Source organism: Musa acuminata, chromosome BXJ1-4 (assembly GCF_036884655.1).
Source record: "Musa acuminata AAA Group cultivar baxijiao chromosome BXJ1-4, Cavendish_Baxijiao_AAA, whole genome shotgun sequence".
Lineage (NCBI taxonomy): Eukaryota > Viridiplantae > Streptophyta > Magnoliopsida > Zingiberales > Musaceae > Musa > Musa acuminata.
In genome coordinates this window covers 36,375,524-36,390,386 of record NC_088330.1, presented here as the reverse complement: position 1 = coordinate 36,390,386, position 14,863 = coordinate 36,375,524, and the positions used below count along the sequence as shown (strand labels likewise).

At 38.0% G+C, this 14,863-nt stretch overlaps 1 protein-coding gene across 1 annotated transcript; it reads left to right on the top strand.

The window, feature by feature from the left end:
* The first annotated feature begins 5,153 nt into the window (after positions 1-5,153).
* Positions 5,154-12,749, top strand: LOC135661197 (phosphoenolpyruvate carboxykinase (ATP) 1-like). Its single transcript, XM_065176487.1, has 13 exons — positions 5,154-5,310; positions 5,510-5,818; positions 8,171-8,349; positions 8,948-9,101; positions 9,194-9,278; positions 10,353-10,453; positions 10,703-11,001; positions 11,155-11,328; positions 11,422-11,487; positions 11,568-11,746; positions 11,830-11,999; positions 12,095-12,263; positions 12,351-12,749. The coding sequence occupies exons 2-13, from the start codon at positions 5,520-5,522 to the stop codon at positions 12,492-12,494; spliced, it is 2,019 nt and encodes a 672-aa protein (XP_065032559.1). The 5' UTR covers positions 5,154-5,310; positions 5,510-5,519; the 3' UTR covers positions 12,495-12,749.
* Positions 12,750-14,863: the final 2,114 nt, after the last annotated feature.

Here is a 14,863-nt window from a genome sequence, read left to right as displayed (position 1 = left end):
CTGATTGGAAGTACGACTCATGGCCTAATGACATTTTTGTACAAGCAGACCGCCGGAAAGGTACGTTCTATTGATATCTTCTTCTTTTTTTTCAATTCAGAAAAAAAAAAGGTTAAAACCCTACCTATCTGATGTACATAAAAACTTTTTGATGTCTTCTCAGGCGATGAGATGACGAGGTAAAATTCACCCATGAGTTCGATACAGTAAATATTATCGAACTGAAACAAGGTTTCGTTGTAACTCCGTTTCTCGTATCCTTTACCTTTCTTCCTTCCATCTTCCTCTCTCTTCTTGCGGTAATCTTCCAGACCGCACACCGAATCGTGATGCTTACGGTCAGGAAGATAAAAGGTCATTTTCCAGTGCATTTATAGTTCTTTTACCTCGAGGAATCCAATTCTCCTGCCGATGTCAGTATACTTCTCTGATAAAGCATGCAGTGCTGCTGACTACCACAGTTGCGGGCAACTTCGCAAATGTCAGAAAGGTGCGAAGATAAGCCTCCACTTCAACCACTAATTAATGCTGCTGGCGACCACCACCGACGCAAGGCTGTGAATCATTACTTACGCCCAGCATTTTACGTGTGCAGGTTATGCTGCCTAAGCTTTTGCCGGGTTTATATGTGCTTGAGAGACGTGGAAAGAATCAATCCAATTTCTGACCTAACGTGCCTCGGACCTCTCTCTCTCTCTCTCTCACACAGGAGTCTCAGGAACACCACGCACTGAAGCTCGGGGAATCGCATGAGAGAGAGCGAAAGTTGGTGGGGAGTAGACCCTTCCCCGGATACGCCTGATGCCGGGCACTACTTTTCCGGCTCTTTTTGTCGCCACATCTGTCCATCCATTCAACAACGCCAACGACCTCCTCACCCTCGCTCCTCTTCTTTTCTCCCTCCCTCCCTCCCTCCCTCCCTCCCAGTATGACCTCCCCCGGTCCATCTCTCATTTCCCATCTCTTACGTTTCAGCCTGTGACGCAAGCTTGTAGACGAAGCTGAATCCTCTCCTCCCAATCAATATAACCCTCCTGCCCGACGCGTCCATATCATCTGCCCCCTCTCTCTTCTTTTGAAAAGAAGCTCTGCCTCATTTCCTATCCCTACGTTTCACGTTTGGGTGTGGAATATTGTGAGCCCGACGTGCAATCTAATCCTTGAAGGAACGCAGTTAGAAAGTGGCGATGTAGGAGGAGGCTATGCCCGGGGAAGGCAGCGTTGAAAGGTCGATCGTCCATCTAGATTTCAAGGACAATTTAATCGACCGTACGTTGATGATCACGACTTTTGAGGGAATTAATGCCGTTAAGTAAACGAAGGACGAGCTTCGACTCAAATCCAAGTCTTCATGCATGCATGCATGCATGCATATTAAAAGCGAGCTAAGATTAATATTATTTTATAAGGATCTATTATTAATTTAGATATTTTGAGTTGGTGATTCAGATTCAACTAAACTAATTGACTTGTTATCCCATAACACTCTTTCAAAATCCACCTCAATTATAAAGTCATTTAAAATATTATAAAATTAATATAATTATTTTATTTCTTTTCTCTATGATTAATATATTGGATTAATGAGGACTCAATATGAGAAACCCAATTAATTATGTTTATCATGTCAACATGAATTTGATGAAAATATATTCCTCTAAATATTTCAAATGTTCTTGGAACCTCATCATATGTGATAATTTTTTTTATTTTTTTTAAGGTTAGAAAGTATATGCACCTTAAAATCAAATATGACGTGAATATAGGGGTTTTGTGATTGGTCTCGTAGTTCGACCTGTCTTCTTAGAGTCAACAGTATGAAATTGAGTTTCATGCATCATCCAAATGACCAAAAATACATCACCATATATCTCTCAGCTATAATTGAATCTGCAGTATTGAAGAAAATTACTCAACCCCGACTAGTGCTTTAGATATTTGATGGAGTGTAAAGAAGAGTATTACTAAAATTTAGTTATTATTATATCCTGTCTCTACGTAGCATGATAGTGTCCTAATTTTGACATAGAAAATCTCTATTAATATTTATAAGCATAAAACAAAATCATACAATCAAATCAGACTCGTGCATATAAGTTACGCAATCATAGTCCCATAGTGAGGCATGAGTATTAGATTATGTGGTTTTATCTAATTAGGTAAGATATATTATGAATATGATTAGATTATGATAATAATTATTAATAAAAATAAAAAAATAAGTTTAATTATGATAGGATTCCTTAAGAAATACCGGAGGAACTATCATGATTACTTATCATATACCTATACTCCCATCTATAAATAAACAGATCTCCTATGGACTCAACACAACACAACAAAAACACATAATAATTGAATACGTGGACACGTAAATATACGGGTATGCAAATGTGTTGATACGTGACATGATTGAGAGATTATAGATCTTTTTTTTTTATAATCTCCCCTAGTCACGTGAAATGGTCAAACGAGAGATCACATATTTTCTATCATATTCTTTTATTCATAAATTTATCAATCATAGTGATATTATTAAAGTTAAGAAGAGATGAGAAGCCGAGTCTAGTTCTATTTACAAATCATCATCACATAAATCTTGAATACAAATATTTTCTAAACATTATTAAAATAACATTCAGATATTTTCTAAACATTATTAAAATATACGTATCGTAATATTCAGATATGTTATTATTTGATTTTAGATTTTTGACATTAAAGTTCTTTTGTTTAATAATAACATATTATGTTTTTATGCTTGACATATACACAAATCAAGGTTAATATATAATATAAAAAGAAGGAAATCAAAATTAGGTTAATATTCATTCCTTCTATGTAATTCAAGATATATCTTTTACTACAAGTTTCATAATTTTGATCAAGCATCGGACGATGATAACGATATTGTATCCTATCATTATACCGAATACTAATACGTCAATAAGTATATAGTTTTGAATAAAAATATAAAAACTAAATAAAAGAAAAACTATCTTAATATAAGATATGTATTATTGTCATCTACACGTCTTGTGCTGATAAAAGTTATCGAACCGATAAATACTATCGATATTATATGCATCAGACAGTGCTTGGGTTTGTCTTGCCTCCATTATATTATTTTATTAGCACAATAACTCTACATAATTAAAATAATAATTTTTGAAACAATACTAATCACTGTCTTTGAATATAATAATTTAACACATTTAAAATTTAAAAAATAAGTTACTTAGTTGTATGGAAAACGCAACAAAAAGATGCTAATGCCGAAGAGAGAGAGAGAGAGAGAGAGAGAGAGAGAGGTCACTGCAATATTCACGTACATCCAAACAGCATCCATCAACATCCGTGCAACTTACAGCAGGCAAAAGCAAAAGAGGTGATGGAAGAGAATCCAGCGCGAGAATGATGCTCGAACATGAGAGCGACAAACGTGTGATCTCTTCGAATAAATTGACCTTTGCGATTCATGATTTTATTTATTTTTATTCTTTTTTTTTCATTTTGATCAATGACATAAAGATTCATCGAAAAATTCAGTTTGATTAGATTGTGCACATCGATATTTGAATCAATATATGCCAAATAATCCAGTGGTGATTATTCCCGAATCACAGTTTTGTGCCTTTGTATGTTTTTTTACTTGCATTGGGACGTGAAAAGATAAAACTCTCAGAATGAAAGCACACTTGACTCGATTTAAACAAAGACAATTGTTGATGATGAGTCAAAAGAGATTAAAGAAACAATGAACGTAAACCATTTATTCATCTTCCAACATGTTTAAACAAAAGTTAGGTTTTTATATATTATTTCTTTAATTAATATATAAATCATTTATTGATTAAATTTTCAAAACAATTTAATTCTTAAATTAAATTCTCTTTGTTGTTTCTCCTATTATAATTTCTCTTACCTGTAAGAAAGCCTTCTATGTTGAATTGGCTAGGAAAAATAATTGACATGTATGTACTACTACCTAATTGCTATTCGTATTTCTCTAATTGAAATATTAGATGAAATACTTTCAAGAAAAATCAATTACCATGTCATTGATTTTAGTGCAGCCGATATTATTGGAGCAAGGCCCTGTATCCTGTTTGAAGCAAAACAAAAAAAACAAGAGCACAATCGGTCTGCCACGTGTCGGAGGCTACTCGGGTCGCTATTCACGGTCCTCTCGTGGGTGCCGTCATCCGTAACGGCTCCCATCTCCCGAAAAGTAACGGACGGACCGTCAGTAAGCGGCCGACGTGACGCCGTCCGTGAGCCCAACGGGCGGAGGCGCCCTCCGCCGTTTGGGAACCCGTGTCTCCGCTATCTCGCCGTCCAAAACAAAATAGACGGCAGTGATTTAGCCACGAATCCCGTGTCCTTATCTGTTAGCCACGCGTACTCCAGCTCGGCTCAACCACCCTTCGCCAGAAGGATGAGGACGAAGTCATTAATTAAGCAAAAAAGAATAAAAAGGATTTAGAAGATCATTTCTCGCTGAAGTCTCGGTCATCGCATGAGGTGCACGCATTTGGACATGAACTATACATATATCGACGAGATAAAGATTTGGTAAAGTCGAATTTGGCTTTGGTGGCTACCCATAAATCAGACATCAAGGTGGCGGTCAGCTGTCACATTATGTCATCTAATATATATACATATATTAGATAATGTACATATAAAATATGTATAGTATTTATTTATATAGTAAAAGTTTGATAGCTGCTATAATGGAGTGATTTACAAGAAGACAACCAAAATATTGGGCTGTATTTGCGGGTGCAAATTGAAATTATAATTGCAAGCAATCGAATGACTTTGGTTGGATCCAATCTCTACGTATAATAAGCATTTATTGTTCTGTACGCTCGTATTTGCAGGCACATGTTGCCTGGCGGCAGCTAAAATAGAGCTAATATATGCTACACGCTGCGACGGTGGAGAAAGCGTAACGGGAACTACGCTGTGCCAGCGAATGTACACGGACCGGAAGGATGTGTCGTCCGTGGCACGGATACGGATGAGGGTGGGAGGTGGGTGAGTTTCGAACGGGTCAATGTTAGGACGCTTTGGGAGTTGACTTGAGCAGGGGGTTGGGGTGACTTAACCCTGGTTAACAAGGGGGTTGGGTTTGGAAGGAGGGGACACGCGCCTTTAAAAGGGCCCGAGATTGCTCTCCTTCACATCCCATCCTCCCTCGCTTCTTTTGTTGCTCGTCGTGAGGCTTGTTCGTTTGTGTCCATCGTCTCTTTCTCTTCCTTTTCTACGACTACTTCTCTTCCGACGCTTCTGCTCTTCCTTTAGGTAATGTTTTGTTCTTAACGCTGGAGGATGATATGGGATGAGGAATGTAATTGATTGCAGAGAACATTTTGGCCTTTGTTTCTGTTTGCTGTTCGATTAGTTTATGAACGGCTCTTAGAACGGAAATAGACAGACATAATATTGGAAAGATCTGCGCCTGCTATTTGTTTCTGACATAGTAAGAACTGGAACTGAGCAGGGAGGAGGCGATGGCGGAGAACGGCGACTTCCGCTTCGGAAACAGCGTGAAGGCAGTGGTGATGCCGAACGGGCTGCCGAAGATCCATACCCACGGCGGCGGCGCCGGCGCGGAGAACGGCATCTGCCACGACGACAGCGCGCCGCCGGTGAAGGCGCAGACAATCGACGAGCTGCACTCCCTGCAGAAGAAGCGCTCGGCGCCCACCACCCCCATCAAAGACGGCCTGCAGCAGCAGCAACAGGGCAACGCGGCCTTCGCCACCATCTCCGAGGAGGAGCGCCACAAGGTCCAGCTCCAATCCATCAGGTATCTTCCCTCGATCAATCCTTGCTTCTGAAGGCAGCATCGACAAATATTCTGATTAGATTGCTTGCAGAAAGTTAAAAGCAAAAAAAAGAACGGGAAAAGAATTGCTGTGAGATTTTTTGTTCCTAGTGAAGATTCATTTCTAGATTCTGGTGGGCCTGTCCTTGGATCTCATGTCCCAAGAGGAAAAACGATATGCATGAGATTAAAAAAGGGCAAAAATCAAATATATTTATAATCACCACTAGAAAGAAGGATGATGAAATCCAATCTCCCCGTCCGTGCCGAGAGGGATTGTTCGCCTACCTCCACCGGTTGGCACCGCCTGCTCTTCCCAGTGGACATGCCTCGTCACACGGTGCAGGCTTTATATATATCTATCTAATTTCATAACTATCTTTTTGGGATCTTATTTTTCATGAAAAGATAAAAATTGAAAGTTTAGAGCAAACAAATAAGGAAGACATCTCAAGCTTGCTGCATGAACTATGTTTCCGAAAAGGCTTCGGCAGTCTTTTGGTAGGCATCTGACTCTCTTTTTTATGTTTGTTCCTTAGCTTATTACAAAAAGGAAAGCAAAAGGCTGTGTTTATCACGTGGGTTGCACGGACAATTTTCCATAGAAAATGACGTTTTCTAGGAAAAATGGAAAATGACTTGGAAAAGCAACGTGTGCAAAGCTTATTTGCCTTACCACTGTTTGTTGATGTGACACCTCGGAATTAGATGTGTCTCGACTCATATCTATAACATGAGTTTAAATATTTTCGTGGACTATTAGTCTAGTATTATTAGACAGTTGATAGGCCTCAGGTATGCTCAATTTAATGCAATAAAAATAAAATTGGCTTTTAAAAATAATTTTAAATATTTTTAGTCACTTGATCACAAGCCTATTAAATTAATGGAGCAACTCTATTGTGACGATTGAGATGGGCATGATGAGAGGTCTGTGTAGGAAAGTGTCACGTAGGGGAAGTACATCATAGAGTGGCGGCCTCGATGGACCTTTTGAATTTTAGGTTGACATTCGGGATTAAACACGGTTGTGGGATCATAAGCCGGTCGGGAGTTAATCGTTAGTTTGTAGGACTACACAAGTCTGATTTCAATTAAATTAAATTTAAGTTATTTTTTAAAATCAGTGGCTTAGATCTACTAAATTAGTGAGCTAATTTCTTAGTTGGATCTTAAGTATCAAAACCAAATTAGCTAATTGTGACCCAAATTATTTGTTGGAATGGTTTAACTATTGAATTGCTAGTCGAATCAATTTTTTTTTTTTTTTAAGAATTGGAAAATTTAGTTGGTCCAACCAAACTTGATTGTCTTATGGAATGTCCTGATAATGATTATTTTCTTACAGCCTGAGTATATTCTTTTCTCTTGAATTATTGACAATAGTGATTTAACTATTGAATTGCTAGCCAAATCAACTTTTTTTTTATGAATTGGAAAATTTAGTTAGTCCAACCAAACTTGATTGTCATGTGGAATGCCCCAATAATAATTATTTTCTTACAGCCTGAGTATATATTTTTGTCTTAGACTATTGACGATAGCGATTTAATTGAATTGCTAGTTGAATCAAATTTTATTATTTTTTTATGAATTGGAAATTTTAGTTGGTCCAACCAAACTTGGTTGTCTTATGGAATGCCCCAATAATGATTATTTTCTTACAGCCTGAGTATATTCTTTTCTCTTGGATTATTGACAATAGAAAGACGTTAACTTTGAATTAAGCAGCAGCAACGACAATCAGAACCTATAATATCCAAACTATAATGGAATTTTTTTTCCATCATTAAGTTTTGGAATAGACAATATTTCTAGTTAAAACCATGAAATCAGATTATTTATTATTATTTTAAATATAATATATTAAATTTGTTATCATCAGAGGGTAATTTTTATATTTAAAACCTTGGAATCGAATCCTTTGTTGTTATTTTTAAATATATTATATAATATATTTTAAAATATCTTATATTAAATATGTGATTCGGTCAAGATTCATCCTTTGGTGTAACTTGTGATTTAGTGATCTGAGGCTTAATCAGATTGGTTGTTAGCTTGATTTTGCATTCAAATGCCAAAATCATTTATTTGAACTGAAAGATAAATTATATGCTATAGGATTCTACCATTCATTGATTCCCTCTTATGGACAGATCTTGTTGTATCATTACTGGTGCATAATTTCTCGAGTATGTTAAATCACCGATCAATCCAAATTAAATGCATTTGCATTCGTACTTGCATGCTTAAGTATTCTTAATTTATTATTGATGTATCATCGTAGGAACTTGTATCAAGTATGCTAAATTAATTAATTGGTGATGTGGGCAGTGCATCATTGGCATCGCTGACACGGGAGACAGGACCAAAGGTGGTGAAGGGTGATCCAGCCAGGAAGCTGGATGCGCCCAAGGTCACTGCCGAGCACCACCACTACATCACCCCAACCATCAGCATCAGCGACAGTGCACTCAAGTTCACCCATGTCCTCTACAATCTTTCCCCAGCTGGTATTGTGCTCATACTCATAATAATTAGTGATAAACTGATTTAATTATGATATGTCTTTTAATTACCGAGGTCATATCGTTCCCTCCTTTGAACATGGTAGATCTCTTTTGTGAAGTTCTCCATATACTTGGTTGCCCTTGTGCCCTTTTTTTGTAGTATTATAGTTTGGTCTAAGAAAAATGGATTGGTAGATTTATATATAGAGAGAGGACTTGACCTTTTGCTTGATTTTGATCTCTACAAGCAACAAGTTTCCAAAGTCAAAAGTCTAAATTGTTCCCAGTTGCCTCCTCCATGTTGATTGTACCAAGGGAGACTAAAAGGAGTGTTGCAATGAACATTGATCATGATGAATTAGTTGACTTGTTTGTTTAACTATATATGGTTCCTGAGATTTGATCTTGTCATTGCCCATAATTTTGGTTTTACTTATCTCCATGATATTGAACACCTTAAGGGGTAGTAGGAAACATTGAATTCCACTCCAGAGACCCTGTGGCCATCAGAGGATGATCATCTGGTGCCAGCCTTGTTTATTGCAATTTGCTTGCTGCTGCTCTTCCAATGGTTCTATCAGTAACTGTTATATTCATGCAGAACTGTATGAGCAAGCTATAAAATATGAGAAGGGTTCGTTCATAACATCGACAGGGGCACTGGCTACCTTGTCTGGTGCAAAGACAGGTCGCTCCCCGAGGGACAAACGGGTCGTCAAGGATGAAACTATAGCTGAGGAGCTTTGGTGGGGGAAGTAAGTCTCCTCACTTGCACATTGGGTGCCGTAATTTTCATACATGTAATAATTCTCTTTTGTAATATCTTCTCGATTTATTATGATCTCAGGGGCTCACCGAATATTGAGATGGATGAGCATACTTTCCTGGTGAACAGAGAGAGGGCTGTTGATTACCTCAACTCTCTGGACAAGGTACCTCTTATCTTATGACAATGCAATACAACTATTTGTCATTTTTAGATTGCTCATTTGTTGGATTAAAACAAAGAAAAGAACACAACAAATTATTATTGTACACCACAAGGAAGTTTACTCTGTTGTTAATGAGCACTTTGGTTTTGATCTAATTGAAAATCCTTTTGACAAAAAATCAAGTGATTTTAAGTAAAGTATGATGATGCCTATTTTTTTTTTCTACCAATGTTCCTTTGCCTCACCGCTTCCTTCCGTTTCCTCAATCAATTTCTTCCATTTAAGCATTTGTGTGCCTATAAAATTCTTATTTTGAGAACTCGATAATCTAATCCATTTCACATTTTATCAAGGTTCGCAATACCGTACCGTACCGGTATTTCGACCTGGGCTCGGTACCGGTACGGTACGGTATACCGAGCGGTACACCCAGGTGTACTGAGCGGTATACTCAGGTGTGCCGAGTACTGCAGCACTGCTACAGTGCTACAGTGCACTCGGACCGGTAACAGACGGTCCGTGTACCGGCAACCTGTCGGACTGGTACATACCGCCCGTACCGGGCGGTACAGTTCGGTACTGCAGACCATGCCTTTTATATATTGTAATTTTTTGGAAGAGTTTGCTTATCAGTTCTTTTCAACAAAGGTTAGGTAATTTTCTTTCTAAGGAGGTTTGCTTTATTACAAAGCTTATGTTTGTAATTAATCACAAACTATGCATGTCTGCAGTAAATTAAAAATCATGAATCTCCCTTGGTATAGTATCTTCTCTCGAACTGCTAGATTAGCTTAGATACATAGGGTTTTGCTTGGTATTATGATACAGGTGAAGATTTTTAGAATATAAACACAAATATTTATGGTTTTCTTCAGAAGCATTGATCCTTCCTTGGTAACTCCTAAAATTTCCTCCTCTCAAGTGAGACAGTAACCCTATGAAGTAAACTTCCTCCCAGCTATTTTGCCCATATAATGTGTCCAGACGGTGCAAGGGTCAATTTATATCTCATCGCAAAAGCACATATCTATTCTTTGATTTGCAGTGATTTATCTTTGTATTTTCTAAATGCAGGTTTTTGTGAATGATCAATTTCTGAACTGGGATCCTGAACATCGGATTAAAGTTAGAATCGTCTCTGCAAGGGCCTACCATTCCCTATTCATGCACAACATGTAAGTAAAAGATACTAACAATAACATTAGGATGCAGTTCTTTTCTGCAGTGCTCTAATTCTCGTGGGCCTGCTACGGTCACCCAGATAAGTCATCCTCTTAAAGTTGCCTATTGATATATTATTATTAATAGCAATAGTACAAGTGGACGACACAGCTCCTGTTGCTTCTCTAGGTCATAGGAGAACATGAAAAGTCGGTAAATAAGTAGTATAGCTCTTGTACATGCGATAACTGGATGGATGGCAGGTGCATCCGTCCCACGCCTGAAGAACTGGAGAATTTTGGTACTCCGGACTTCACAATTTACAATGCTGGACAGTTTCCATGTAATCGTTACACACACTACATGACATCCTCGACCAGCATTGACCTTAACCTTGCTAGGAGGGAAATGGTAATCCTCGGCACGCAGTATGCCGGGGAGATGAAGAAGGGTTTATTCAGTGTGATGCACTATCTCATGCCTAAAAGACAAATCCTTTCCCTGCATTCTGGCTGCAATATGGGCAAAGATGGTGATGTTGCCCTCTTCTTTGGACTATCAGGTAAGGTTGGGCTCGTTGAATGTGGTGCCATCACCTGCCCATTGCATCCACATCCTGCCTTTAGGCACCTACCCTCCCGTACAATGGAATATTACTACCTCCTGAATTCTTATTACCATGGCTCATAATGACTAACCCCTTACTGTCTTTTAGGCACTGGGAAGACCACTCTATCTACGGATCATAATAGGCTGCTTATCGGCGATGACGAGCACTGCTGGAGCGAAAATGGTATCTCAAACATTGAAGGTGGTTGTTATGCAAAATGTATCGACCTCTCAAAGGAGAAGGAACCTGACATCTGGAATGCCATTAAATTTGGAACCGGTAAACATTCGGATACCTTGGACCTTACCTTTTAATTCAGACGGCATGTAAATTCTTGTGATCATTGTGCTAATGGTTGGGACCTGCTTGCAGTGCTGGAAAATGTGGTATTCGATGAGCACACTCAGGAGGTAGACTACACTGATAAGTCTGTCACAGGTACAATTCTTGAAGCAGGTTTCTTGCATAATTTGGTACAAGTTTCATACAAATTGGAATGCTGTTTGGTGGTGCTGCAGAGAACACCCGAGCTTCCTATCCAATTGAGTACATACCTAATGCGAAGATACCATGCGTTGGTCCACAGCCGAAAAATGTCATCCTCTTGGCATGTGATGCTTTTGGCGTGCTTCCACCTGTTAGCAAGCTCAGCCTGCCTCAGACCATGTACCATTTCATCAGTGGCTACACTGCTCTGGTGCATATTTTGTCATTGTTTCTTGTTTCTCATTTGATAATGTGCACACTACTAATTATAATTCCGGTGGTGTACAATGTTAGGTGGCTGGTACAGAGGACGGCATCAAGGAACCTCAGGCGACATTCTCAGCTTGCTTTGGGGCAGCCTTCATTATGCTTCACCCTACTAAGTATGCAGCTATGCTGGCCGAGAAAATGCAGAAACATGGTGCCACAGGGTGGCTTGTGAACACTGGTTGGTCAGGTGGAAGGTAAAAGATCACATGGCACATGAATTTGAGTTCTAAAAAATTATGAAGAATAAAAAGCTTGTTCTTGTTGATGTGTACACTTGTTCTTTGTTCAGATATGGTGTTGGCAACCGCATCAAGCTGGGATACACAAGGAAAATCATCGATGCCATACACTCTGGCAGCCTCCTCAAGGCAAACTACAAAAGGACTCAAGTGTTTGGTTTGGAGATACCCACTGAGATCGAAGGTGTTCCTTCGGGGATTTTAGACCCAATTAACACGGTGAGTCATGGCTCATGAAACTAAAATAATGATCTGTTGACCATCCGATGTTTGCGCCTGACTTGCATGATTTTTTTCCTTTTGCAGTGGGGAGACAAGGAAGGCTATAAGGAGACTTTGCTAAAGCTGGGTAGCCTATTCAAGAAGAACTTTGAGGTGTTTGCCAACTACAAGATCGGTCAAGATGGAAAACTGACTGAGGAAATTCTTGCTGCAGGGCCAAACTTCTGAGCTTTTTGAAGAGAATGAGAGTGCATCATAGTTGATCTGTAATATCTCTTTGATCAGTTATGCCAATATAGAACGATATATAGGTTTTCTCGGTTACTTTACCATCCTGCATTTCATCGATCTGAAGGTAGTTCAAGTATATCAGAAGCTATTGAAACATCTACATTTTCTTGTTACAGTCTAATGAAGCTTGTATTTTGTCTACATCATAAATGCTACTACTTCAGAATTATCTAATTCTGCTCTTCAAGATAACCAGGATTCCTGATTAAAGCTGGCTCACTGTGGATCAGTTATCATAAGTCTCATGGCATGTCAAGTTTCATCATCTTATTATGTTTAGTGGTGGACTCAGATACTAACATTTTCTCTTGTGCCAGTACTATGCTTGCATATTATGATATCAAGGCATGGCTTGTGATTTCAGAGCTGATGGGGTCCTAATCTTTATTGTTACATTTCATCTTTTTTCTTTTAATTCATCATTAACTTAGGTATAAGCTTGCATTATCTGCAGGATTTTTGCTTGTTTTAAAAGTGCATTAATTCATGGTCAAATCAGTATTGACTTTGGAGAAGATACTTAACAATTAGTGTGTTACTTGCTATTGCTGCTTTTCTTCCATGGAGTTCATTTGCTATTAAACTTTGAGTGTTCCACAAAATCCATCAGAAACCAAGCCACCCATTGAAGAGCAGACATGAACTTGGGATTTTTTTGGATTAAACTATACCTGAAAGGGAAGTTCTCATGCATATCATATTGTGATGAAGCAACAAGACAAATAAACCATCAGAAAGCATATTGTGATGAATCATTTTAACATTAAACAATTATGGTAGGGTCCTAGGATCTAATATCAACAAAAACAAATCTATTATAAACATCTGACCTTAGATGGTTAGGTTTGTGAGAGCCTCACAGGACCATAAAGTCTTAAGGACGGAGCTATGCCACCTCTATAAATTGACTCTCTTCCTGATATTGGTGGAATAATTGGGGCGATCTTCCTCGAATGCCAAGGAGGTTTGGGCCTGTTTTATTAAGAACACCAAGAAATTGGTCTCAGATTCTACTTGTAATAAATTTTTAACATGATTAATGGAGGATATCTTACTCTGATTCAAGTAGTTTGGATAGATCACTTTTAATATCAACTTTTTTGAACTATGATATTCTAATTTTTTACATAAACCTAATCCATGTTTAACTGGTCATACTAGCAATTATATTTATTAGTACACTTTGACTCTGTTCTATTTTTTATTAGTTATTCTCCATAGACATTAAGCAAACAAAATCAGCGAGTGACATTCTCATCTCTTGATGTAAAGATATACATGATTCTAGAAAATCTTTTTTATTTCTTAAATTAAATTTGATTTTTTTTTAAATATAAGTCTTCTTTGTTTGTTCTACCTATGTTATAAACAGTGATGAGATAATAGATGTGAAAATAATCCATTTTATGAAAGTAATTATATAACCATAAGTATATAAGCTGATAAAGATCATTCACAGCTTCCCTAACAAATTACATATGCTTAATAATAATAATAATAAGGAAAACATTGTAGCTTGTTCATGTATAAAATTTCCCAAACTAGGTCAAGCTAGGGCATTTACTGATATGAAATGCTCACATTGCACTTGAACCAGAAACTAATAACAAGTCATAAAAACTACTCTTGACTACTTTGTTGAGTGGGGGGATGGGTTGGGCAGCCACTGAAGAGTCTTATCTGCATATAATTTGGTGACCAACCAAAGAATTTTAATTAATATCTTGATGTCCATGTTAGGAACAGTGTCAAACCCCTTTAGGTGTTGAGTGGTGGATTTGGTTGTTGATGCTGCACTGCTTGAGAATGCCCTGTGTTCGAGTTATTAGCTTCAGGAGTAGCCACTCCAACAATCCCCATCCAACTCATAAAAGTTGTCATGGGGACTCCATGCCACAAAGAAGTGGTTGAACTGAATGCTTACGAGTCCTTAATCTGTTGGAGCCAAAAGCATAGCTTAAATATAAACATATTACTAATCATTAAGGTCCTAATGATATGGTGTGATGTGATATATTTTTGTGGGCTAAGCTTCCAAGTAATTAATATACAATCCTTTTTCACTTTTTTTTTATTTTAATTTTCTTTGGTGCTTGAATCAGTGCGAATGGATCATTTGGCAATATTCTTTTCCTTTTTCCTTGTAAATCTAAATGTCAAAAGATCGAGAACAAACTACCGAAAGGTGGCCTGCAATTTCCGACATGGAAAGAGGAGGGAGAATCTTGTTTGGTTCCTAACCTCAACAATAAGGACGACTTTTCTACGTGGTGTGGTTATCTAAAGAACTTGGATGAGATATAGAC